The sequence below is a fragment of the Scyliorhinus canicula genome, chromosome 1 (assembly GCF_902713615.1).
Source record: "Scyliorhinus canicula chromosome 1, sScyCan1.1, whole genome shotgun sequence".
Taxonomy (NCBI): Eukaryota; Metazoa; Chordata; class Chondrichthyes; order Carcharhiniformes; family Scyliorhinidae; genus Scyliorhinus; species Scyliorhinus canicula.
Genome location: NC_052146.1, coordinates 297532697 through 297558178, shown reverse-complemented (window position 1 = coordinate 297558178; position 25482 = coordinate 297532697). Strand labels below are relative to the sequence as shown.

At 46.0% G+C, this 25482-nt stretch overlaps 1 protein-coding gene across 7 annotated transcripts in view; it reads right to left on the bottom strand.

Annotated features, from left to right (window-relative positions):
• Positions 1-25482, bottom strand: part of wdr27 (WD repeat domain 27) — a 599569-nt gene that overhangs the window by 273797 nt on the left and 300290 nt on the right. For all 7 annotated transcript variants that reach the window (XM_038815943.1, XM_038815902.1, XM_038815935.1 and 4 more), the window contains one exon: positions 3690-3788. In XM_038815943.1, coding sequence (XP_038671871.1) covers positions 3690-3788 — 99 coding nt within the window. Of the gene's footprint in view, positions 1-3689; positions 3789-25482 lie in introns of those variants that run through there.

The window sequence follows — 25482 nt, the reverse complement described above, 5'->3', positions numbered from 1 at the left end:
CCCCTTCAGCCATCTCCCTTCAGTCCCCATTCCCTGGAATTGCCAATGATGTACACCCTGACAGTGGTACTCACGCCTGCCATGGTGGACCCCAAAGGTCATGTGCAGCAGACAAGGACGACATGGCGGCATGGTGGCTAGCACTGCTGCCTCACAGTGCCAGGAGCCCAAGTTCGATTCTGGCCTTGGCCATCTGTCTGTGTGGAGTTTACATGTTCTCCCCATGTCTGCGTGGGTTTCCACCGGATGCTCCGGTTTCCTCCCACAATCCAAAGATGTGCTATTTAGGTGGATTAGCCATGATAAAATTGTTCCTAAGTGTCCAGGAATGTGCAGGTTAGGTGGGGTGATGGTGATAGGATGGGGGAGTGGGCCTAGGTAGGGTGCTCTTTCAGAGGGTCAGTGCAGACTCGGTGGACTGAATGGCCTCCTTTTGCACTGTAGGGATTCTACGGTTCTACGTGCCCTTATGTCATTGCCAGGCTGCAGATGGAGAGTCCCCAAGGGTCCTGGGAGTTGGGTAGGCTCGAGCTATGGGTGGGGGGTTGACCCAGGGATGCCCCACCAAGATGGGGGTCCTGTATCTAGTCTGCCCCTTCCAGCCTTGGGGAATCTGAAGATCACCCTTGGCATGATGATCTCAGGCAGCCCTCTGCTCAACAGTGTGCTCCTGGTCTGAGTTGTTTAATTCTGAAGTGGCCTCCTCTCCCTGAACTGCTCGACATGCCAGCTGTAGAGCAGTCCTGGCAGCTCAGTGACGAATCAAAGCAGACACACTTTCCCTTTCATACATTCTGCTTCCTTAGACAAGAGTCTTTAAAACAGCAGCTGTCACACATTTCATAGGCTTCCTCGAAAGTGCACACTTGAAAAGGCTACAAATGCCCTGACACCCTTTGAAATGCAAAAGGTCCATCCAATTTCATAGAGCAATACCTTTCATTAGTCTGTGATTGACAGTTTAGACACTGTTTCTTGGTGGACTGCTTATTTATCTTTCCCTTCACGCTTGAATGCATCTTAAGAATCCTACTTTGTTTCTAACCACAATGTTTATAAACACTTCTGCTATGACTGACAACTCTTTACCACAACAAAGTAATTAAGTGGTTTCAGTTCCTCTTTTCTCACAGCAGAAAGCACTTAGCTCCTTTAATGTGGTGAGGAGCTGTCAATTATAGCAAGAGTGTTAAACATTGAAGTTGGCTTCAAAGCGGGGTGCTTGAGTTGCATTCAAGTGTGAAGGGAAGAATGGCAATGGGTCTGGTGCCCTGCGTCCAACCTTTTTTTGGCCGCGCTCCATTCTCTGACTGATCGGGATTCCCAGTTGCAGTGGTGGAGAGTGGAGAATCCCAGCTAAGTTTTCTACATATCATGATGCACTCTGAGGCACTTCACACCAGACTGTTTGATAACTCTTTTGAAAGACAACTCCTATGACATTGCAGTACCCACGCAATACTGCACTGCAGTGTCAGCCTCACAAGTAGCATCATTCCTATTGCCCGCCTGAAGGCAGTGTCTCTTATTGCAGCCTCTCTGCAGGTAAATGTAGCTGTAATGGTCCCTAAAACTGGGTTCAGGTCCCATTTCAGAACTTGATGGCCACAGAAAGCACATGACATAGCCAAACAAGTCAATTATAAACCTCCAATTCCTTCCAATATCCTATAGTGAGTGCAGGAATCACCTGGCCGGTCAGAAGCTCGTGGTAGCTGCATCTCCCTGTGTGAAAAGACTCCACATGTAGATTCTTGCCGTGGGTTGTACTTGGTGGCAAGCGTCCTCTGCCGGTCAAGGGATTGGCAGAGGAAGAATCACAGGAAGGAGCAACATTCCCTTTATGTATTCTCTTATCAGCTGACACCCACACAAGTAGACTTGTAGCAGGGACTTCTGGATAACATTTTTTCCCTTTCCTAGCTGTCAAATAAGACATAGTCAAAATTAAAGCTGAACTCCTGGAATCTGGAGAGAACTTGCTGGAAAACTATTTGAACAGTCCTTGCAGCAAGCAACTCTCATGAGTTAGTTGACAAAATATAGATAAATGTGGTGGCATAATAGAATTTTTGTGAAGAAGCTGGTTGTTAGGCAAAGACCAAAGGATATCACTCTGTATTGGCAGTGTCAACCCAAAGAGCCTCAGATACTTAAGAGGACAATGTCGATTTACAACGTGGAAATAAACACGCTTAAAGAATTAATTGCATCCGTGTTTGAAGATCTAGAACTGAGTGTGTTCTCTCCGAAATGTTTCTGATCCGAAGGAGATTTCTCCATCGATGCAGAAAACAGAAGTCTGACTCAGTGAAGAGAAATCATGGGGATTCAGTGCAAGCAAGCATCTGCCGTCAACCTCTTCGCAACTGATCTCTTATCCAGATCCACAGTGGGATGGAGTTCCAGGGGTGATGGGAAGGTGATGGGTTTTACTGGACGTCTGTAACAGGAATTCCAAAGTCTAGTTTCTGGTTGAGGTCAATGGAACAAATGGCGATACATTGCTAAAAGGCTCCAGGTCAAATTGTAAAGGGGCTGCTACTGTGGGCCCATCTCGACTGACGGATGCAGTTCCTGTTCCCGTGGTGGGATGTTCTTTCCTACGATCGCAATCTAGGAATAACTTGAAGTTCATGTGATTGGCCTTTATTGCCCTCCAACAGTCCCTTCACCATAAAGCGGGTTGCCGTTAAAGAGCATGTTCAGCAGTTTTTGCTCACAGTCGGGGAAAACAAAGCTGTATTATGATTCTGAGCTACGTCCCCAGAGGAATTACTAAACTGGGTCTGATACCAATACCAATTCATCTGGTATCTCCACAGATCCTGTTTGTCAGACATGGTTTGCTTTTAATAAATCCATACTGACTCTTGTTGCCCAGGATCTTGTGAGACGAACCCTCTTGAATTGCACACCTTCTTTGCTTTGCTCTGCATTCTATTCCCACAAGTAAAGAAGAGCTAATTTATCCCATCGTGCTGCTTTGATCTGAAATGGGAATTACAACAGGGTAGCAGGGAGCTGATAGTTTATTGGAACTTTGATGTGCTGCATGATGGATTGGTACAGCCAAGAGTTGAAGCCGTAATTCCACACATATTGCCATCAAAAGCAAATGAGGAAAAAGATTTCTACAAAGGGAAAGAAGGGTAAATCAACACAGGCCACACTTATGCAGCTCCACTGCACTGCAAAGTGGCTGCTGCGTGTTCTCTGACAGGAGGCGCTCCAGCAAGTTTCCAAGGCATCTACAGCAGCACCTCCCAAATGAGCAACCTCTACTCCACAGATGCTGCCAGACCCGCTGTTTTTATCGGGCATTTGCTGTTTTTATTTCAACCTCTCTTTCAAGTTACCTTTCCAATAATGTAAGTCATGGCATCAAATGACTAAAACACGACGAACAAGAAAGAAATTAAAGAGTTTTCTTATTTCACCTGAAAAATAACGGTATTTTCCCGTTGCTCAGCTGATAGCAAAGAAACATTTGAACACTTTTAGAGATCTGAGTTAGAGTTCAAAATTAATTCACCGTACTTGATCATTACAAAATACATAATTACCAGTAATTTCTGATCCATTTCACAAGTAAGTAAACACTCTGCTGTAGGACTTGTGGATAGTGGGTTTCTACTTGTTTATTGATTGATTTATTCATTCAGGAAGTAATAAAGAAAATGGATTACCTTGGGTACAGAAGGACTAAATGCCAAAGTCATGACAGTTTCTGTATGTCCCGATAACTTGTGGATGTAGTTACTGGAGCCAAGTTCAAACAGATAAGCCTATAAGGAGCAGTAAAAGGAAAGAGTAGACATTATTGAGGCAATCATTGGGCTGACACATTAATTTCCTATTTTTTTTTTAAAGTTTCTTTTGTTCCATTTCGATAAATTACTTTGCTATTGTTAAAGACTACTTCTGATACATTTGTTTTTGCTCTTTGATCATCAAAACCTTTTCGGCCATTTGTGGATCTATTTCTGCAGGCATCAACGGGCTTGCAACGAACATTGGTCTTTCCCCAGAAATTGAGACAGGGAAATCGAGGAAGGGAAGAATCAGAGATGGACCACAGGAGGGAAAGGTGGAAATTGGAGGCAGAATTGATGAAAAGTTCCAGATGGGACGAGAGGAGGAAAGAGAACCGATGCAGTCATCGAGGCCTGAAGGAGGGAAACTGGGGAGTATAGGAACAAAGAATATTTCACGTCTCACAAAATGGAAGGCATAGCTAAGGTCCACACAGTTTCCAATAGTTGCCTAATTTATTTCATCTTTGCTTCCAAATCCTTTCTTTGCCTTAATGCAGCAGAGAATGGAGAGAGTAATAAAAGAGCTGAAACCCTGAGGGAACATGAGGTCTGGTGGTAGGAGGAAGGTGGGGGATGAGCAGAGAAATACACCTTTAATTGTTATAATGATTCTATAATGTCCTTGGATGATGGAAATTGCCCTTAGTGTTGGGTGGGGTTACTGGGTTATGGGGATAGGGTGGAGACGTGGACCTGGGTAGGGGGCTCTTTCCAAGAGCCGGTGCAGACTCGATGGGCCGAGTGGCCTCCTTCTGTACAGTAAATTCTATGATATCTATGTTGTTATGCCAATATTTACTGGAAACATTTGGACAGTTGTGTAATCCATTGTAAATGTTGGTCCTAATGTTATTGCTATGCTATATATTCTATATTCACAGACATTGCAGGTGGGGCAAATCATTCAAGTGGATAGGGTGTGGTGGGGCAGGGAGGGGATTGAGGTGGTGCAGCTGGTGAGGTGTGGTAGGGCAAGTGGCAGGGGTGAAGTGGGCTAGTGAGACCCCCCCCGCCTGACTCCATCAGGGTGAGGCCTGGGTGCTATAGCTGCTGAGCAGCATTGGTATTTGATTGTGTTGATAGCCGGCAGACTGCCTACCTGTAGGACAGGATTAAAGTCTGCATGCTTCTCTTAAAGGGGAGTTGCATTCACATTCCCAAATTTTGTCAATGGCCTGGTTATACCGCCAACTCAATAATAGTAGGCTAGTCAGTTCCTTTGAGTGCGATTCAACCAAAACATTTCTGAGTCAGGTTTCAGGCACATTTAGTGGGGTGTTGCTTGCACCTCGCCGAGAAAGACCCACCTATCCAACAGCACTTTGGCAGGTTTTATGGCCTCCGTAAGGAACACCCTGTCGAGGACGCTGGCAAGCTGGAGGTCTACTCGCGAGTCGGGGTGGATCTTTCACCCCCCCGCCCCCTAAGCGACCCCATCATGGCCTCCGGACCCCCTCTACCTCATCCAACTTACCTCTTCTGGGGCCCTCTGTAATTAGAACGGACTTTTTTCCTTCACTTCACCCCACCTCTTATGGGAAAGGCACCCCTAGCACAGGCAACCTGGCACCCAGCTAGTGACAGTGCCCCTGCCAGGCTGGCAGTGCCTGGGTGGCAGTGCCAAGGTGCCAGGCTGGCAGCAGGAATGCTAGGGTACCATCCTGCCGAATGTCCAACAACCTGGGGGTCTCCAATTGCCTGGGAGATTCCCCCCCCCCCCCCCCACAGGTGCCATTACAACTGGTCCACGTTTGTGTGGACCAATCCGAAACGGTGGCTTGGCGAGATCTCCCAGGAGCAGACGGTGAATCCCGGGTCCAATGGCTCCTTTAATAGGTTTATCTGGATCTCGCCCAGTGAGAGCAAAGTCCAGATTACGGCATCTCTTGAGACTTTAAATCTCACGAGACGTCGCGAGCATCGTGGATCTCACATGTCTCTCACGATTCAATGGCCTCATCCTGACATCAAGTCGGGTGTGACAAACCCGTTGATTCGTGCCTTTATGTCAAAGTCTGGCTATAAATATCTATGTTCTGTTGCTGCAGGTGACAGTTTCCTGTGGGGGCCTTCCATATTATTGCACAGGTGCACTATGCAAATGTCCATCCATCTGCACCTCATCCAGCGCCAACGTATATCTCCCCTATACCCATCTGACCACTTCCTCCTTCTGTGCCCTTACTGCTCTTCTCTGCCACTCCTCCCTGGTTCCCCTCCTCGAACTTTACATACATCCCCTATCTCAGGGCTTTGTCAATAGCTTTAATTGATCCTTCTATTTCTCATTCTGTTCTTTTCAGTTTCCTCGTGAATAATCAAAGCTAAATGCCACATGTAGCATTGCACAAACAATTCATTGAACACCTGGCCTGTAGTGACACATATCTCCATCTGCATCAGTACGATCAAATTCGCAACAAACAATATAATGGTGAACAAAGATTCATATTTGCTTAAATTATTGTTTTCAACCATGTGACATAAATCAAATGAGTGACTGTGCTGAAGTGAATTGTGGATAATTAAACCTCAACAAAATGGGTGCAATAAATCATGTGTCACTAGACATGTGGTTGATGTAATTCATTTATTTGCTTTCGAGAAAGTCACTGTGCATTTTCTTCATTTGTTTTGTATAAAGTTGCTCGGGAATGATGACAGCATTTTGGTTGCCGTTAATCCAGGTTACAGACGTAAAATGATTACTTTATTTTATTCAATGACTTCAGATTTTATTAGACAAATAGTTCATTTGTTAAATTTGCTGGAAAGAATGTTGCAATGAGAAGTTTTAGGATTCGAAAAATCACTTGACTGCGAGAAACAGAAATGTCCTTTTTGACATAAAACACACAACTCTGATACAGCGGCCCGTGACTTCCTCAGACTGGTAATATCTGGCGGATTGCTACTCTCGATGGGCTTGCCCCCATTGAAATTGCAAAACCCCCTCACTCAGGCTGGGGGAGACAGGAGCAGTGAGACGCGGAGTAATGGGCACAAGGAAAGAAACGTCCCTTTGATGGCACTAACTGCCATGAAGGGGATATTTAAAGGGACAATTTAAAGGATGAAAGTAAGTTTGAGGTTAACCGGTTCATACAAGGGGGGGGGGGGGGGGGGGGGGGAGGAGACTGGCAGGGAAAGAAAGACCAGGAAGGAGGTGGGGGCATTGAGACCGGGGAGGGGGAGATTGGGACGAAGAGTGGGGGAGGGGGGAAACTGGGGAGGAGAGGGGTTGTGGGGGAGACCAGGAGGGGAGGGGAGGGGTGGGAAGAGGCCTGTGGGGGGGATTCACTGGGTGGAGAGGTGGGGGTGTCCCGTGCAATGCTGGGTCTGGGTGTTTAAATAGTTACTCTGGTATTAGAACTGACTTTTTTCCTTCTAACTCTTTCAGAGTAACTATTAGGGTAAAACTGGTTGTCTAGCGTGTTGGATGGTTACCCGCCCAGCGCAATTGTCCAAGGGAAGTTAGCGCTTCTGGACAATTGCCAGGTAAACCCTCATGCGGGAATCTCCCAGCGGGACTCCCTGGCACATCACTGGAACACCAGTTAAATGCGACGCTGGGGAACCACGAGGTTATGGGCCAAAAGCAACAATATCTCAGTTAGAAAATCAGTTTGTGCAGAGGAAGAGGTCGCAATTTTTCGTGTCACATTAGCAAAGACCTTTTTTTCACTCTCAGTGTTACTGTCCATCATTTCATTTCACTAAGTGCAGGTGATAGACGCAGCAGTGGCTATTCACGATCAAGAACAAAGTCAAGGTACCTGATCTGGTTTGCAGATTAGACTACAGGTGAAACGGTCATGTTCTGTAGACTGGCCGAAGTGAATGATGAACTACAGAACATGTAGTGTATAATAATAGAACAACTATGTGATTAGATAACTAGGATAAATTAAATGATGAACAACTAACAAAAAACAACTATTGTGGAACTACTGCAAATACGTCTATCTCCCAGCACGACCTACTCTCAACTCCCAGATCTTAGGGTACCGTGATGGGTTTACAAAGCCAGGTGGTGCATAACAAGATGTACAAACTTGCCTTTTGTATATCATCACAGAAACTATGTATGAAAATTTCCCAGGTATTCCTTACAGAATCTCAACTGGAAAGATCATAGCTAATCAATCCGCAAAGTATCACAGCATAAACCCAAGCCTTTGATAATCTATATAATCCCTACAGTGCAGAAGGAGGCCATTCGGCCTATTGAGTCTGCAATGACCCTCCAAAAGAGCATCCTACTGAGGCGCACAACTGTTCCAATGCATCACACAAGCTTGCCACCCTCACATTTATTCTGTACATATCTCCCGCTGCCTCAGGAAGGCAGACAGCATTATCAGAAACCCCTCCCACCCAGGCATTGCCTTCTTCCAGACCCTTCCATCAGGCAGAAGGTACAGAAGTCTGAAAACCCACACATCCAGTCATAGGAACAGCTTCTTCCCCACAGCTACAAAACTCCTCAACGACTCCCCCTCGGACTGATCTGTTCCCTGTAAGAACACTATTCACGATGCCCTATGCTGCTCTTGCTCATGTATTTGCTTTGTTTGGCCCCTTGTTCCCCATTGTAACCAATCACTGTTTGTCGATGTACCATTTGTCAATGTACTCTGTTGATTATTCTTTGTCTACTATGTACGTACTGCGTACATTCCCTCGGTCTCAGAAAAATACTTTTCACTGTACTTCGGTACATGTGACAATAAAGCATTTCAAATTAAATCAAGTCAACCCCGCTCTATCCCTATAACCCCACCTAACCTGTGCATCTTAGGACACTAAGGAGCAATTTTGGTATGGTCAATCCACCTAACCTGCACATCCTTTGACTGTGGGAGAAAGTGGGAGAACCCGGAGGAAACCCACGCAGACACGGGGAGGAAATGTGCAAACTCCACTCAGACAGTCACCCAAGGTCAGAATTGAACCCGGGTCCCTGGTACTTTGAGGCAGCAGTGCTAATCACTGTGCCATCGTGCCACATTGGGTCAGTCTCAATGAAACTCCCAAATATAGTTCTAAATTTGTGTAGATCTTTGGTTTTGTAAATTTTGAGGTTGGGCTTTGCTAAGTGGGTACAGGGTGGTGGGGAATGGAGAAGCTTTGAAGATGGAGCATACTGCCCCACTCCCACTGGAATCCTGATGGCAACCATTTTAATGGCTCACTGTAGTTAGGTGGCTAAGGTGTTTGCAAAAGCTAACAGGGGTCTCAGGAATCAATGGAAATTGATTTCTATTATGCCAACGGGAACTCCCCTGTGCATTTTAACTCAGGCTAGAATGAGAAAGCAGAAGGCAGGTCAGCAGCTGTCGTGAATGAGGACGAGGCTCTCTGGTGGCCTGTTGCAGCAGGAAACTGAGGGGCAACTGAGATGAGGCCCCAAAGTTAAAACACTTCAGGCCACAAATTTAGGTCTGCCTGTCTGAACCCTGCTAGGGGCTAAAATCAGCTCCAGAATAGAGAAGCAGGAAACAACAGTAGCTTAACCGTATGCATGATAGTGCCTTTAGAAGAGTAAAATGGCCCAAAACAGTCCACTGGACGGTTATCAAGTTGGAACCGAGCCACATTATCAGGTATTAGGACAGGAGACCAACAGGTGACCAAAAGCCTGGTCAAATAGGTAGGTTTTCAGGATTGGCTTAAAGGAGATAGAGAGAGATAGAGAAGTTTAGGGAGATAATTCAAGAGAATCATAGAATCATGGAATTTACAGTGCAGAAGGAGGCCATTCGGCCCATCGTGTCTGCACCAGCCCTTAGAAAGAGCACCCCACTTAAGCACACACCTCCACCCTATCCCCGTAACCCAATAACCCCACCTAAGGGCACAAAGGGCAATTTATCATGGCCAATCCACCTAACCTGCACACCTTTGGACTGTGGGAGGAAAACGGAGCACCCGGAGGAAACCCACGCAGACACGTGGAGAACGTGCAGACTCCGCACAGACAGTGACCCAAGCCAGGAATCGAACCTGGGGCCCTGGCGCTGTGAATAAACTGTGCTAACCACTGTGCTACCGTGCTGCCCCAAGCTAGGACCTTGGCAGCTGAAGGCATAAACGCTAATGGTGGAATGAAGAAAATCAGGGACGCACTATAAGCCAGAATTGGAGAAGTGTAAGAATATTATTTAACACTTACAGTGCATTTTTTATATTTTGAGACTTGAGCAAGAGTCATAGCTCTGAACAATCAAAATTTCATGTTATTTTTCAAAGGTAAATATCACATTTGAAATTGGTACGATGAAACCTCAAATCAAAGATCATACACATTTCAGTATCAGTGTGTTACAACCATTAACTCAGGTGAGAATTACTGAGAATGTACTAACATTTTGAACACTGGATGGTGTTTCCCACTTTAAACGCACATGTATAAACGTAGAAATGGTATGTGCAGAGTAATATTTCACCTCATGTCTATCTCTTCTCTCTTTTTCAGTAGTTACTGCGTGCCTGTGACATTGGATGTCTCCAACTGTACACATTTTCTCAGCAAGCATGCAGTGATATCTCGATGCAGTGCGACTGATCCATATTTTCCATTCATTGCACGAATGTCATCAGTCAAGGTATGACTAGCTGCATTGATAAGTGGGGCAGATTGATTAGGGTGCATTTCCTGCCTTTGTGGCAATATGTCAATGGGGACGGTGACTCATTCCAACCACATGTTTGTTCAATTTGACAGAACCATCCTGGATTGAACTTTGGAAATACTCAGATGCAGGGGCCCTCAAATTTGGTCTGTATGTCTGACTACACCCCCCCCCACCACCAACCCCCCCCCCCCCCCCCTTGCCTCCCCCACCACACACACACACACACACACACAATTGCAGTATTATTGATCACAATGCTGCACTATGAATTATATCACACGTCGATAGTGCACTGATAATCAGGCTTAACTGGCACAGAAGTGGACAAAAATCATAATTGAAATATTAGATACTGAAAAAATATTGTGCAAAAGGACTGATTCACTCTTCAGATTTGTCACAGCGCAGAAGGAGGCCATTCAGCCCATCATGTCTGCACTGTCTTTGAATGATGAGGAGATGCCGGCGTTGGACTGGGGGGAGCACAGTAAGAAGTCTTACAACACCAGGTTAAAGTCCAACAGGTTAGTTTCAAATCACTAGTTTTCGGAGCACTGCTCCTTCCTCAGGTGAATGAAGAGGTAGGTTCCAGAAACATTTATACAGACAAAGTCAAAGATGCAAGACAATACTTCGAATTTGTGACATTGTAAATGAGTGTTTCTTGCACCTCTTAACTAATGTTAAGAATTGGGAAAAATTACGATCAAAAAACAAAGTTAAAGCAGGAAGTTGATTCGAGACAGACGTAGGAGAAATTAGATGCAAATTCGCCTATCAGTGGAAATCAAGCATTTTACATGTGAGCCGGAATTCTCCAGCCGTTAGGATTCTCTATTCCCGCAAGCAGCGCGTGCCCTCCCGTGGGTATCCCTGCAGCATGCGGTGGTTTCAATGGAAAATCCCATTGACAAGCAGCGGGAGTAGAGAATCCCGCTGTCAGCGAACGGCGTGCCATTGAGAAAACTATGGGGCTAGAGAGGAGGTTCAAAGTGGACAGATAAGGAAATTGACACATACCTGCCAAAAGCCAACTCCACAGGGTGAATAACATAAACGGGAAAGAAACAAAGAGCACTAACTAGAGAGCGAGAGGGAGAGAGACTAACAATGTCAGAACTGCATCACGTTGCCGATGCAGCCTCCCAAAAGAAGCAGCCATTTTCCGCTTTCACTGAACCTGAAGACTATTTCCCAGATGTGACCACCTTAACCTGGTTGTGGTAATTATTTGCTGGATTTCTCTCATAGAATTACTTAAAATTAGATGTTGTTTAGGAAAAGAGGTGTCTCAGAGTTCAGTAAATGTAGGTAGTTGGGGACCAAAGGATAGTTTCCTGTAACATTCTATGTGTATTCATCAGTATATGTAAGTGTGTATTATAATCCTTCTTGCTGTCTGTGTTTTGTCTTTCTTTTAAATTAATGAATATTCTTTATTCATTGTCCACACAACAATTGGACTGTTCCTCGCTGGATTGTATACTGTTCCTCACACCATACCAGAAAAAAATACTTCCACCACTACGAAGCAGTGTTCTTCTGGGTTGATCTTCAGGATTTTAGGATATCCTCGCGTTTAGCATCAGCATGGTTCGTAACACTAAAAGGTCAAAGATCATCGGCAGACTCCACTTTGGAGGCAACTATACACTGATTTGTTTTCTGAAAAGTAAAGTCTGCCTCTTTCATATCAGCACAGAGTCAGAGTTGCTGCTCTCAGTCCTACTAGAATATTGGAAGAGAGCGTGGCCCTATGCTGCTTTCTTGTGGCCAATCCAGCAAACAGTTCAAAGTGTGACTTCTTCTTCACAGGATGCATGCAAATTCATGGCAACTCTCCAGTGGTTCTTGGAAATAAACGGCGAAGTGAAGTTTGCTTTGCCTTGTGCTGTCACAGATAACTTGGCGGATGCCATCTTTGGCATGTGAGAGGATCCACAGTGGTGAAGCCCTGCTCTTTACTGTTTGATTGTTGGCAGCTGCCTTTATGGTGCTCACGCTCCTCGAGTTCAGGCACACTGTTCAGGCATCAACGTTTGCTGGACATGTAGTTCACTAATCATCCTCTGAGACATGGCACTTGAGAGTTGAGGAGCATGACGTGTTCTCACAAACAACAAGGCTAATTTCTTATTTGGAATAGTCTTCAGCAGTGAAGCTAGAGGCTTCTCACAGTCACAGGAGGTTAAATTGACTTTCAGGAGAGAAGCTTCAGCATAGCTCTGTTCTGGAACAGTTTAGTAAGTCAGACAGGCTGTAGCTGTGGTTGTCCACAATATTTAAAGATGGCTTGAAGGCTTCACAGACTCAAGGGCCCTAACCCCCGGCCCAGGGGTGACCTCTGACCTGGAACGCCCCCGGCCAAGCCCAACCCGACGGGTCTCCCGCCCACCTCCCAAAATGGGTACTTACCTCTGCACTTTCCCTCAATTTCCATTGTGGCAGCTTCATGTTTTTTAAAAGGAGTCCAAAACAATTCTCGCTTGACTTCCCACTGGAGAGTTGGGTAATTCCCGGGAGGCCGCTGCATTAGTCTTCAATCTCATCAATGAGATTGAAATGAATGTAAATTAGGGTTAATGATATTCTTGCCATTTTTGGGCGAGGTCCGGAACTCACCATCAGAAGCAGGCTGGGTGATTTGCAAATTGGTTGGCACCCGGCGTGAATCTCAATTTTGGCCTTTCCTGCTAGTTACCCGGTGCGCCCCGATCCATGCCGGGCACAAGGCGGTTGTTGAATTGTGCCTAAATCACTGAAAATTAAAGTAATAACACTGGTCAGTTCATTAACCAATAGGTTTCTTTCATAGTGAGAAGACTATGAGAAAGATTGTCTGAGGCACCGGTCGTTAGAATGGCTGGTAGAATTTGTTATGTGAAACATCACAAAAAGCTTGGCCTTTCTCGTTACCAACAACAGCATTAACATTGCACAAAGTTTCTACTTTTCCAGTGATGGAACATTATAGCTCCGCTATAAACCCACCTCTTAGTTTAAGACTTAACACAAAACAAAGCCATGAATACATGGCGGCTGAATGAGGATGACTTCACTTCAAAACGCAATGAATCCTTTACAGCAGTGTTTTTCAAATTATTTTACCTGGGATCCATTTTTACCAACCGGCCAACCTTCGGGATCCATGCCAGCCGACCTTCGTGACCCACGCTGGCTAATCTTTGCAACACAAACCACGTTCTCTTACCTTGAATGCAAAAGGGGAGCATGCTTGATCCTCAAGATTTCACTCCAATCAGGTTCACAGGAGGAGAGGGAAATGTATTTATCAGGTGCAGACTTCAGCCAATTCTGTTTGGCCACCTTCAACTTTTTGAGAACGGAAAATCCAACCTTGGCCGTTGTGCAGGGCAATAGCAACAAAATGCTTGTTTTACTCAGCACATGATACTCCTGGAAGATGTTACTCCAGAATACTGACAGCTTCATGGGCTTTTAGTATGTTTTAATGTGCTATTACAGGTCAGGTACAGCAGCATAGACTTTTCATTTGGAGTCAGTTGCAAGTTAATAACTGACTCTGGGGTCTCAACCTCAAAAGGAGTTTTTCACCCACCACTTCTCTTTCAAAATTTGAAACTTCTTAGTCGGGATTCTCCAAGCCGGGCCAGAAAATCGCTGGTGACAGGAAAAATTCCCGCCACGTCACTCTGACGCGATTCTCCGGCGACCGGAGAATCAGCACCAGCCACGCGCGGATGACATGGCGTCGGTCGGGAGCCATTGAAAGAGGCCCCCGCAGCGATTCTTCGCGGTCGACCCACCGAGTTCCCGCCGAGTTCCGCCGCCGTGGTTCACATATGGTACCCCCCGGCGGGAGCTCGGACCTGCGGTCCGGGGAGGGCCCTCCACGATGGCCAGGTCCGCGATCGGGGGCTACCGATCGGCAGGCGAGCGTGATCCATGGGGGGCCTACCTTCTTCCGCGCGGGCCCACTTTGTCGCTACGCCATGTTGCGCGGCGCCGGCGCTGAAACAGCTACCACGCGCATGCGCCGGCATGGAAACAGCCACCACGCGCATACGCCGGCATGGAAACAGCCACCACGCGCATACGCCGGTGTGGAAACGGCCAACACGTGCATGCGTGGACCCGCGCTGGCAGCGCAGGGCCGCGTATCGATGCTAGAGCAGCATGGAGCACTCCGGCACCATGCTGGCCCCTTGTGGGCCACTGAATCATTGGGTCAAGAGGCCCGTTGACGCCGGCATGAAACAGCCCGGTGTTTAGGCAGCGTCAACACTTCGCTGGGACTTTGGAGAATCCCGGCCCTTATCTCATTTACCAGCACTTCCCTGCCTATTACACACATGGCCTTTGCATCCTTATTTGCATTGGCACAATTGACAAAACCATACCTCAAGAAATCATCTTTGTACTGCTTTGTTCCCGAGTTAATTTTCTTCTTTGTTGGCTGTTAACATAGGCTCTGGAACTCAGTATAGAGCTAACACTAGCACTGCTCTGTCCTGGACTCTCCTGAGTCGCTCTCTCCAGCAGATGTGAGATCCTGGCCAGTAGGTACTCTACCTATGTGTGTCTCTAGCCATCTCTTACTTGTAAGAAAATGATTCATCTTCACAGTCCTCTTGCCTTGCCTGACATCAGCTAGAAAATGGAAGAAGCTCTCCTCCGTGATTTGGTGGTGAAATCACATACATACAACTTGACAACAAGTGTACGTGCAGGGCATGCTGACCTGCTCACTGCTGCTGCTTCTGGCCAGAAGACTCCACACAGCCTCATTTTCTTCCCATTTGAAAGGCGGCAGCGGCTGACACTCTCAATAAAATGTCGGTAGCAGCCATTGGGCGCTTCTCCCATGCGGGAACACTGTGACCGATCGCTCCGCAACCATTCCAACAACTGGTCGCGCATCACGACCTGCACTTTTAAAAATGCTGCTCTACAGCGATGAAGGAATGTGGTTAGACTGTCAGTCCTTCAATGGAGCAGAATCGCCAGAATTGCTGGTACTTAAGCACCACGTTTAGGAGAAACAGAAGTAGTCTGCATCCTAGATTTCCAGTCTCTGCAAACCCCACCAGGGAGAAAGGGGATCAGAAGGTCACAATTTCATTCTGGAGTGGCAGGGTTCCCTGGCAGTCAGACCAGGCAATCCTGGAATGAATGTGGAGGACGACAGGTGTGGAGACATGGTGGGCGGAAGGTCTGCCTCGCTCCACCAGCACTTCGTTGAAGTAATCTAAAATACATAAAAAAGCCTTCCAGCCCTCATCCCCTCACCTCCCACACACACTCCCCATGCCAATCCATGCCAACCTATACCTGCACCAACCTCGTATGGGCTCCCATCCCCTCCATGCCAACCTACACACCTCTTCCCACTCCCCCATGGCCTCTTATATGCTGCATGCCAACTACCATATGCTGTTTATAGCTTCAGTGAAAACTTAAGTGCTAACTCGCTTATCCAGGTCCCCCACCCACCTTTCTTTACTCATATCCCTACCATGTCAACTCACACAGTTTCCACCATGTGCAATATTCAGGACTCATGCTGAGATTAAATAAAATAAAGTTGCAAGTATCTGTTGCAGACTTTAATTTGTAAAAAGCACTTTCATTCACAAAAACATTTGCTACATTCTTCTCACTACATTATCTCCCATAACAGCAAACATTTTATTCATTTATGTAATCTCTTTTAAAAACAATGACTGGAATTCATGGTCCCACTTCAAAGAGTTCATAACAACTTAGAAACAGCAATGAAACTGTGAAATGGCGGGCACCCAACTATGAGAATGGAAGATTGTGAAATCAGTCATGTAGCACTGATCCAATTATTGTAGCCCTGAAGTTTATGTTAACAGACAGAATGAAACAGAAAGCGATCATTTTTTAACTCTCCAGACAGTTTTTTTCACCAATATCTAAAGGGCAGGAGTTTTAAAGACCTTGACAGCTCAGTTTCATTGAGCTTTACAGTTCCAATGAGTTCATGCATTTTTTTTTTACCAAATTCATACCTACTTCTCGCAATCCTAAAGGGCTCTTTACCTCTCCCAAAGGATCCCTGACCTCCCTCAAAGGTGGCCCGGGACTAAATACAAAAGGATACCTTACCTCTCTAAAAGGGAGGAACGAATCTGCGCATCGCAAGTTTCAGACACCTCTCACACCAAAGTCAGACAAGTGTAGGCTGCTGCTGATTTATATTTGCAGCTGCCTCCACAAAATGTGCATACACATATCCATCCAGACCTGGGCCCATTTTTAGGTGCTGTGCTTGGGATTGGGATTTCCAAACTCAAGCTATTTTTGCAAAGATGGAAAGGCTCTCCATTGTGATGGAAATCCAAGTGAAAAAGTGTGAATGCAATATGATTGATAATAATAATAATCTTTATTATTGTCACAAGTAGGCTTACATTAACACTGCAATGAAGTTACTGTGAAAATCCCCTAGTTGCCACACTCCGGTGTTGTAAGGGTACACAGAATGTCCAAATTATCTAACAGCACATATTTCGGGACATGTGGGAGGAAACCGGAACACCGGGAAGAAACCCACGCAGACAGAGGGAGAACGTGCAGACTTCGCACAGACAGTGACCCAAGCCAGGATTCAAACCTGGGACCCTGGCTAACCCATGTGCTACCGTGCCGCCCATATGTAATGGATTAGACTATGTTCCTATCTGTGCAACTATCTCTGAGACAATGTCGACATTTTATAAGCCAAAGTTGTTGGAACCTGCAGTAGCCCATGGGAGCTCCGAGTTTGTTCCTGGCACAAATTCACTACTTCTTTCTTCTTGCTGTCAGGAACTGCCAAGATCAATTATGTAAGATATCTGTGCTCCAGTTGCCTCCAAATACTGTTCACATATCACGGCAGTATTTTAGTAAATTTAATTTGCTATTCATAATACCTATGAATAAATATGTAAAATAATAAATTAATTTTCTGCCGTTGCATTAACCATTAAAAGGTTCAAAGATAATGGATTAAGATGTCAAAGCCATTGCCTGATTGTAAGACGGTGCAAGCTTAACCGTTGGTCTGCACTGTTAGCTGAATCTAGTTGGAGTGGCAATGAAAGCTATATTTGAAAAAAATCAAGACTTGCATTTATATAGCACTTTTCAGGATAACTGGTGCTTTAGTCAATGGAATACATTTGAAGTGTACTGTTGTAATGTAGGAAACGTGACAACCAATTTGCACACAGCAAACCCCCACAAACAGCAATGTGATAATGACCAGATAATCTGTTCTACAATGTTGATTGGGGATAAATATTGTCCAGCACACGAATGCGAACTCTCCTTTGCAATAACGCAATGGGGTCTTTTATATCGACCGAAGCAGGCATATGGGGCCTCAGTTTAATGTCTCATCCAAAGAACGGCACCTCCAACTGTGTAGCAATCCCTCAGTACTGCACTGGAATGCCAACTTTAGTTTTTGCACTCGAGCCCTGAACTGTAATGCATCTAGGTTAGGGGAAGAGATGATTGTCCAGGTTTCCCAACACTGAGTGATGGGCTTTCCTGGAAGTGAGGAAGCTTCATGAGGATCAGATGAATCTCGCATGCATTGTCCTTGTCTGCTAAAGCTGCCAAAACTCATGAATGAATAATATTCAGTTGGGCGAGTCAAAGCAAGCTGGTCCCTACCTATAGAACCAAATTCCAATGTGGACACTTGCAGGTGAGCAGGAAAAAAGAGGAATAATTGGAGAAGGAAACATTCCTTACTTTTGTTCTCTTTTACCTTTTCTTCTGACTTCATTTGTTTATTCATCACGTTCAAATTTAGGACAATAGACTGTTGTGAGACACAAGAAACTTTCTGTGGGATGAGGTTAATTCTATAGCCCTTTGTTACTATGTGTTGGGGAATGAACAGTCGGCAGAAACCATGGGTGATGTAATGTAAAACTTGGAAATATTTTGCCGACTGGCTAGGTTTCAGAAGACGACAGTGGTGCAGGACCAATTTATCATACAGCTGCAAAGTTTCAGTTAGGAAAACATTTGAGGCCTTTAAAAAAAGAAGCAAAAAAAAAATTATTTCAGAGAAGCTTGAGAAATTGCACTTCGATTCATTTAGGTCTGTGCAAAGGGGCGAGTTTGAAGATAGTAGCAACATCTGTAGTGTATACACTTTGCATGAGAGAGCCAAGTAAGTCTTTTTGCAGAAGGAATCCTTCATCACGACCAAACACAAAACCCCAGGCCAGATTTGTCAGTATGTCCGAGGTTATACTAATAACTTTGGGAGTATCCTCAAACTATAATATGGCTGTGAAAAATGTATAATCAATACCAATAAATGACAATGAGTAGAGGAGTAAAGGGCGAGAACACCAGCAGCTGGAGATCTGTAAATAACCCTTGGCAAAGTACTAAAATTCTGGCGTCTGGCAATAAAATTTAAAGTCAAGATATATTTAACTTTCTAAACTGTCAGGCAAGTTGATAATCGGGCAGCACGGTAGCATTGTGGATAGCACAATTGCTTCACAGCTCCAGGGTCCCAGGTTCCATTCCCGGCTTGGGTCACTGTCTGTGCGGGGTCTGCACGTTCTCCCCGTGTGCGAGTGGGTTTCCTCCGGGTGCTCCGGTTTCCTCCCACAGTCCAAAGATGTGCAGGTTAGGTGGATTGGCCATGATAAATTGCCCTCAGTGTTGGGTGGTGTTACTGGGTTATGGGGATAGGGTGGAGGTGTGGGCCTTGGGTGGGGTGCTCTTTCCATGGGCCGGTGCGGACTCGATGGGCCGAATGGCCTCCTTCTGCACTGCTAATTCTTTGATCTGCTTTATATTTTATCCTGAGATATTTACTGCACAACGAATATCAAGCTCTAAGTGCGAACTGGCAACTCCTTTGCTAAGTAGGAACCAAAAAAATCTATTTAAAGGAAGAATGCTCATTTAGATTGTGTGTGCAACACCATGCACACAATGGTAAGGTGACTCCTGCACTGGAAGTCCTCCTCCAGGTCAAGTAGCAAAGAAAGGGTTTACCCTACACAAACTACATAATACTCCTGCCAACCTACCTGAAAGTAAACCTCACAAGATTCTTGTAGATTCGGCAATGTACAGTGGAAGCAGATTCACTTTAAAAGAATGAAAAGTTTTGTATTTGAGCTATTCCGTTGGCTCACTTATGAATAAGTCTCATGAACAGGCTACAGCGATTAACCAATTAACGGCATGCAAGATATCCTAAATACAGGTAAAGGAGGCCACATATTCATTCCTGTGAAGTCATTTGCATAAATAAAGCTGGAATTAGTGCAAGCAGATAAAGTTGAAAATTTGAACTTAGTAAAATAGTGTTTACTGTATCAATCAAAGTTAAGTATATATAGGTGAAGGGCACTCATTTGAGTTACTTGAACACATATAAAGAAATACTTACTGACACAGGAGTAGAGTTGGGAAATATACACCTGTAGTGTTTCAGTTTGTGAATAAATTTACTCCAGGTGAAGTCTGGCTTCACTGATTTCTCCCTTTATCAATTGGCTATCAAGAGTTTAATAGAGGACCACAGAAGAATGAAAACAGCCACAGCAATGAGGTGTCATCCTTCCATGCTGTTTTCAGAGTACTACAAACCATTTGCACCTGGCAGGAGGGTTCAAAGGTCACCCTAATGAGTCACTTTTACTTACAGTACAAACCAATACTAAACAACACTGGGGCATCTCCAAAGTTCACAGACGAAATACCATCGTAAGCACTTAATATCAAGTTTCTTCATTTTAACTCAACACGTGGTGTCACTGAGATGCAGGAAGAATAAAGACGCCCTCCCAAACACATACTTGTCCTGTGCCTTAATTGTACCGTACTCTCTCAACTAGCAGCCCTGAGAAATTTGCCCAGTGGATGTATTGGTTCTGATTAGTTCTTACAAGGTGATGATGTGGAGATGCCTGCGTTGGACTGGGGTAAGCACAGTAAGAAGTCTTACAACACCAGGTTAAAGTCCAACACGTTTGTTTCAAACACTAGCTTTCGGAGCACTGCTCCTTCCTCACCTGAGGAAGGAGCAGTGCTCCGAAAGCTAGTGTTTGAAACAAATGTGTTGGACTTTAACCTGGTGTTGTAAGACTTCTTATTGTGCTTACAAGGTGAGACATGGCACATAAGTGACTGGAGAAATCGGAGGCGCAAGTGGGTTCTGGCAGTGGGGATTGGAGGCTGTGCAGAAGTCAGTCATAGCTTCAGGGTCTGCAGATTCAAATCTCGAGGCTCCTGCTCCGCAAGGAAAGTATTGGATGGGCATAACACATGGAGGCACTGTGTGTCGTCTTGGGCAGTGTCAGTGCAGCGATTTTCCTAATAGCGATGTATCTAGGCCAGTCTTACATCCCATGTAGACATTTAGCCATGGTTTGTCAGACTTGGGGGGCCATTTGGAATGAATAAGAGTAACCAACATCCAGGTCCACAGGATCTAATGAATACCATCACATCTATCTTCCAGCTGTTCAGTGGAAACTCCTTCCACAAAGCCACTTGGCTGTAGAACTTACAACCTCATTGTGACAGTTGAATGCTTCCATTTGTTGTCATTTCCATCCCTACTGCAAAACAATTCCTTTATTCCACTCGTGAATAATGCAACAAGGCTTCTTCCTTCTGAAAAATACCCTAAAATAATTGAAATTCCTGCTCCACTTTTAACTGTTGCCAATGTTGTTCAACATTTGAGACAAAAATATGTACTTCATAAAACATAACAGATTGCTTAGAGTAGACAAATATTATAATTTTATCTTGTTTACATGATATCTTAAACGAGTGTGTTAAATTGCAGCTTATGGCTCACTGAATATTATCCATAACTGTGTCTGCCATTGCATTTCAGGGGCTGGTTTAGCACACTGGGCTAAATCGCTGGCTTTTAAAATGCAGACCAAGGCAGGCCAGCAGCACGGTTCAATTCCCGTACCAGCCTCCCCGAACAGGCGCCGGAATGTGGCGACTAGGGGCTTTTCACAGTAACTTCATTCGAAGCCTACTTGTGACAATAAGGGATTTTCATTTCATTTCATTTTCATTTTTCATTTCACCACTGGAATTTTCAGGAATTAATGCCCGCAGTAGTAATAAAACACGACAATTGGCACTGTCCTTTACTGATTATGTCCCATTGATAGAATTTGTGTTCTTAACCAACTTTGACTACAGTCGACCTCCGGTGGCGGCATGTGGGTGGAAGTCGCTTGTTGGTTAGCTCCTGTTCGAGGTACGGATTTTCGGAATTTAATACCTGGTCCCAGGGCAATTTTTAGAGGAGCAGGTGCAGGAAGACATAAGGAAGCAGGAGGGTGTTTATAAACCAGAAGAAAACCTTCGGGAAGAAGCTGGCCAAGCAAAGGTTCACCGTCGAGCGAACGGGTCAGCCCGGCAGCAGGAAAGATGGCGGAGGTTGGATCGGTGGGTGGGGCCGGGCCCTTCACAGTAGAGAAGATGACGGAGGAGATGGCCGGGGAGTTTGAGAAGCAGTTTGCCAAACACATGGAGGTGATGAGGAAGGAAATGCTGGCAGCAATGAAGGTATTGGTGGAGGAGGCGATTGCCCCGGTGAAGGCGGCGGCGTCGACCACATCGGCCGAGATGCGGGAGCAGGGAGAGAAGCTGAAGGGGTGGAAAAAGCTTTGTCACAGCACAGCGACCAGTTCACCTCGATGGGTGAGGAGCTTCGGAGGATAGTCGGGGACACCAAAGGACTAAGAATGAAGACGGAGGACCTGGAAAATAGATCTAGGCGGCAGAACTTAAGAATTGTGGGTCTGCCCGAAGGGGTGGAGGGCCCGAGGCCGACTGAGTATTTTGCCAAGATGTTGGCGGAGTTCCTGGGGGAGGGGGCTGATCCCTCTCGATATGAACTGGGTAGGGCTCATCGGTAATTGAGGCCTAAACCGAAGACGAATGACTGCCAAGGGCGGTAATAATTTAGTTTCACAGGTGCCACGTGAAGGAGAAGGCCCTGGGCAGCATGGTAGCATAGTGGTTAGCACTATTGCTTCACAGCTCCTGGGTCCCATGTTCGACTCCCGGCTTGGGTCACTGTCTGTGCGGAGTCTGCACGTTCTCCCCATGTCTGCGTGGGTTTCCTCCGGGTGCTCTGGTTTCCTCCCACAGCCCAAGGATGTGTGGGTTAGGTGGATTGGCCATGCTAAATTGCCCCTTAGTGTCCTGAAAATGTTAAATGGGGGTTACTGGGCGAGGATAGATACGTGGGCTTCAGGAGGGTGCTCTTTGTAAGGGCCGGTGCAGACTCGATGGGCCGAATGGCCTCCTTCTGCACTGTAAATTCAATGATTCAATGCTTCTGAGTTGGGCGAAACAGAAACGGGAGCTGCAATGGGCAGGAGCTGGTATACGTAGTAACTTGGACTTAACCGTGGAGTTGTTGAGGACGCAGGCGGTCTTCGGCCGAGTGAAGGCAGCACTGCAAAGTAGTGGTGTGAAGTTCAGCGTGGTGTATCCAGCGAAGTTGAGGGTGACCTACAACTCAAAGGACTTTTACTTCGAGGCGGTGGAGGCTTTTGTGAAGGCTGAAGGACTGGGGGCAGAAATGAGAATTTGGACTGGGGTCTGGTCTTCAACAGAGGGTAGGGTAGTTAAAGGTTGTATATTGTTCTGTTTCTCATTTTGTATTTGTGGTTTTAGGGTGTGACGTTGCTGTTTGGGAAGGATAGTGTGACATTACACAAATGTACAGCATGTGAAGAGTTAATGTTATGTTACGCCTAGCCGCAAGAGGCAGCTAAGGAACAGTCGTACAAATTGCACTGTCTCTTAAGCTAAGGGGAGGAGTTTAGACTGGAGCTGCCGAAGATAAGATTCATAGTGTACTGCAGAGTTAGTTAAGATATAATAGTTATAATTAGTATATAGAGATAGTGTTAGTGAGTGTAGTTTAATTCTTACATGTATGTTTGCTTTTCAAATAAGTGTCAAACTCAAATTTGGTAGTGTTAATAAAATTAATTTAGTTCTTCAAAAGAGCTTTATGTATCTTTGTGATCACTACGCATTCCATCCTGGAAACCCCTCACAACGATCACCACAGGTAGGAGTTGGGATATTTCACGATGGCAGTTTTTTGGGGTTTGTGTGTTTGCACTGGGTTTGCTTCGCTGTTTATCTGATGGGTATTTATTCAGGGACTGGGCATGGGGGAGGGGCAGGGAGGAGAGGGCACTGGGCAGGGCCGCCACACTAGCAAGCGTGAGCTGGCGAGATAACGGGAGTGTGGTGGGGGGAGGGGCCGTGGTCCTTGGAGCCTGGACGAACAGGTTTCGAAGGGCCTGGGGGGGTGAAATGTGGGGGGTGGGATCGATACTGGGGGAGGTGTTTTCGAGAGGAGGTAAATGGGGGGACTCTGGGAGGGGTTTGATGGCAACAAAGGGCTGGGGTGGGCCAAGCCCAGTGGGCAGGACCCGGAGTTATGGTGATGGCACACAGGAAGGGTGGGGGGAGTGAGAGACCCCGGTCAGAATAGTAACGTGGAACGTGAGGGGTTTGGGGGGGGGGGGTGAAGAGATCGAGTGTGTTTGCGCACCTAAAAAGCTTAAAGACCGTGTAGTGATGTTGCAGGTGACCCACCTTAGGGTGAAGGACCAGGTAAGACTCAGGTTGGGCTGGGTGAGCTAGGACTTTCATTTGGGGTTCGATAGTAGGGCTCAGGGGGGGTAGCGGTATTGGTGGGAAAGAGGCTGAGGTTTCAGATGGAGAAGGTGGTGGCGGACTGTGGGGTGGATATGTGATTGTAACAGGGGGATTGGAGGTGAAGTTGGTGGCATTGGTGAGTGTATATGGCCCCAACTGGGACGATGTAGGGTGCTGGGGGCCATCCCGGGCTTGGACACATACAAGCTAATAGTAGGAGGGGATTGGACTATGGAGCAAGAGCTGAGGATGGACAGGTCACAGTCTCGCTCACTGGCCCAGTCGAGAGGGGGTGAAGCCGCTGACTGGGCTTGTAAGGGAGATGGGAGGAGTGGATCCCGTGGAGGTTTTTGCATCCGAGGGCTCTTTTCCCCGGTACACAAGGTATATTTGAGGATAGACTATTTTGTGATAGGGAAGGTGTTACTGGCTGGAGTTAGGGGGTCAAGAGTATTCAGCGATAGCGATCTCGGACCATGTGCCGCACTGGGTGGATGTGGTCTTGGAGAGAGGGGTAGCCCAGAGACCGGGGTAGAGAATGGATGCGGGAATGTTGAGAGAACAAAGATTTTGTGATAAGATCGGGAAGCTGATTTAGGAGTATGTAAGATTAATGTACAGGGGACATATCGCAGGCGGTGGTGTGGGAGGGCCTGAAGGCGGCCGTGAGTGGAGAGGTGATATCGTTTTGGCCAAGTTGGATAAAGAAGAGAGGGAGGAGTGTCAAAGCTGGTAGAGGACATGTTGAAGGTGGACAGTAATCCAGAGACCCAGGATAATCTTCTGGGTCATTTGAATTCCACCATGGCAGATGGAGAAATTTAGACTTTATAAAAACGTTTGGAATTAAAACGATGAACATGAAACAATTGTTGATTGCTGTAAAAAGCCACCTTGTTCACTAATATCGTTCAGGAAGGAAATCTGCTGTCCTTACCTGGTCTGGCCTACATGTGACTCCAGACCCACAGCAATGTGGCTGACTCTTACATGCTCTCTGAAACCCTCTAGCAAACCACTCAGTTTGTATTCAACCGCTCCAAAGAAAACACAAAAAAAGGGAAAGAAACCGGACGGACCACCGGACATTGACCTAGACACCTGAAACAATAATGGCAAAGTCAGCCCTTTCCACCCTGCAAAGTCCGCCTTACTGAGATCTGGGGGCTTGTGCCAAAATTGGGAGAGCTCTCACAGACTAATCAAGTAGCAGCCTGACATGGCCATGCTCACAGAATCATACCTTACATATAATGATGCCCCAGACACCACCATCACTATTCAAGGGTATGTCTTGTAGAACCGCAAGGACAGACCCAGCAGAGGTGGCA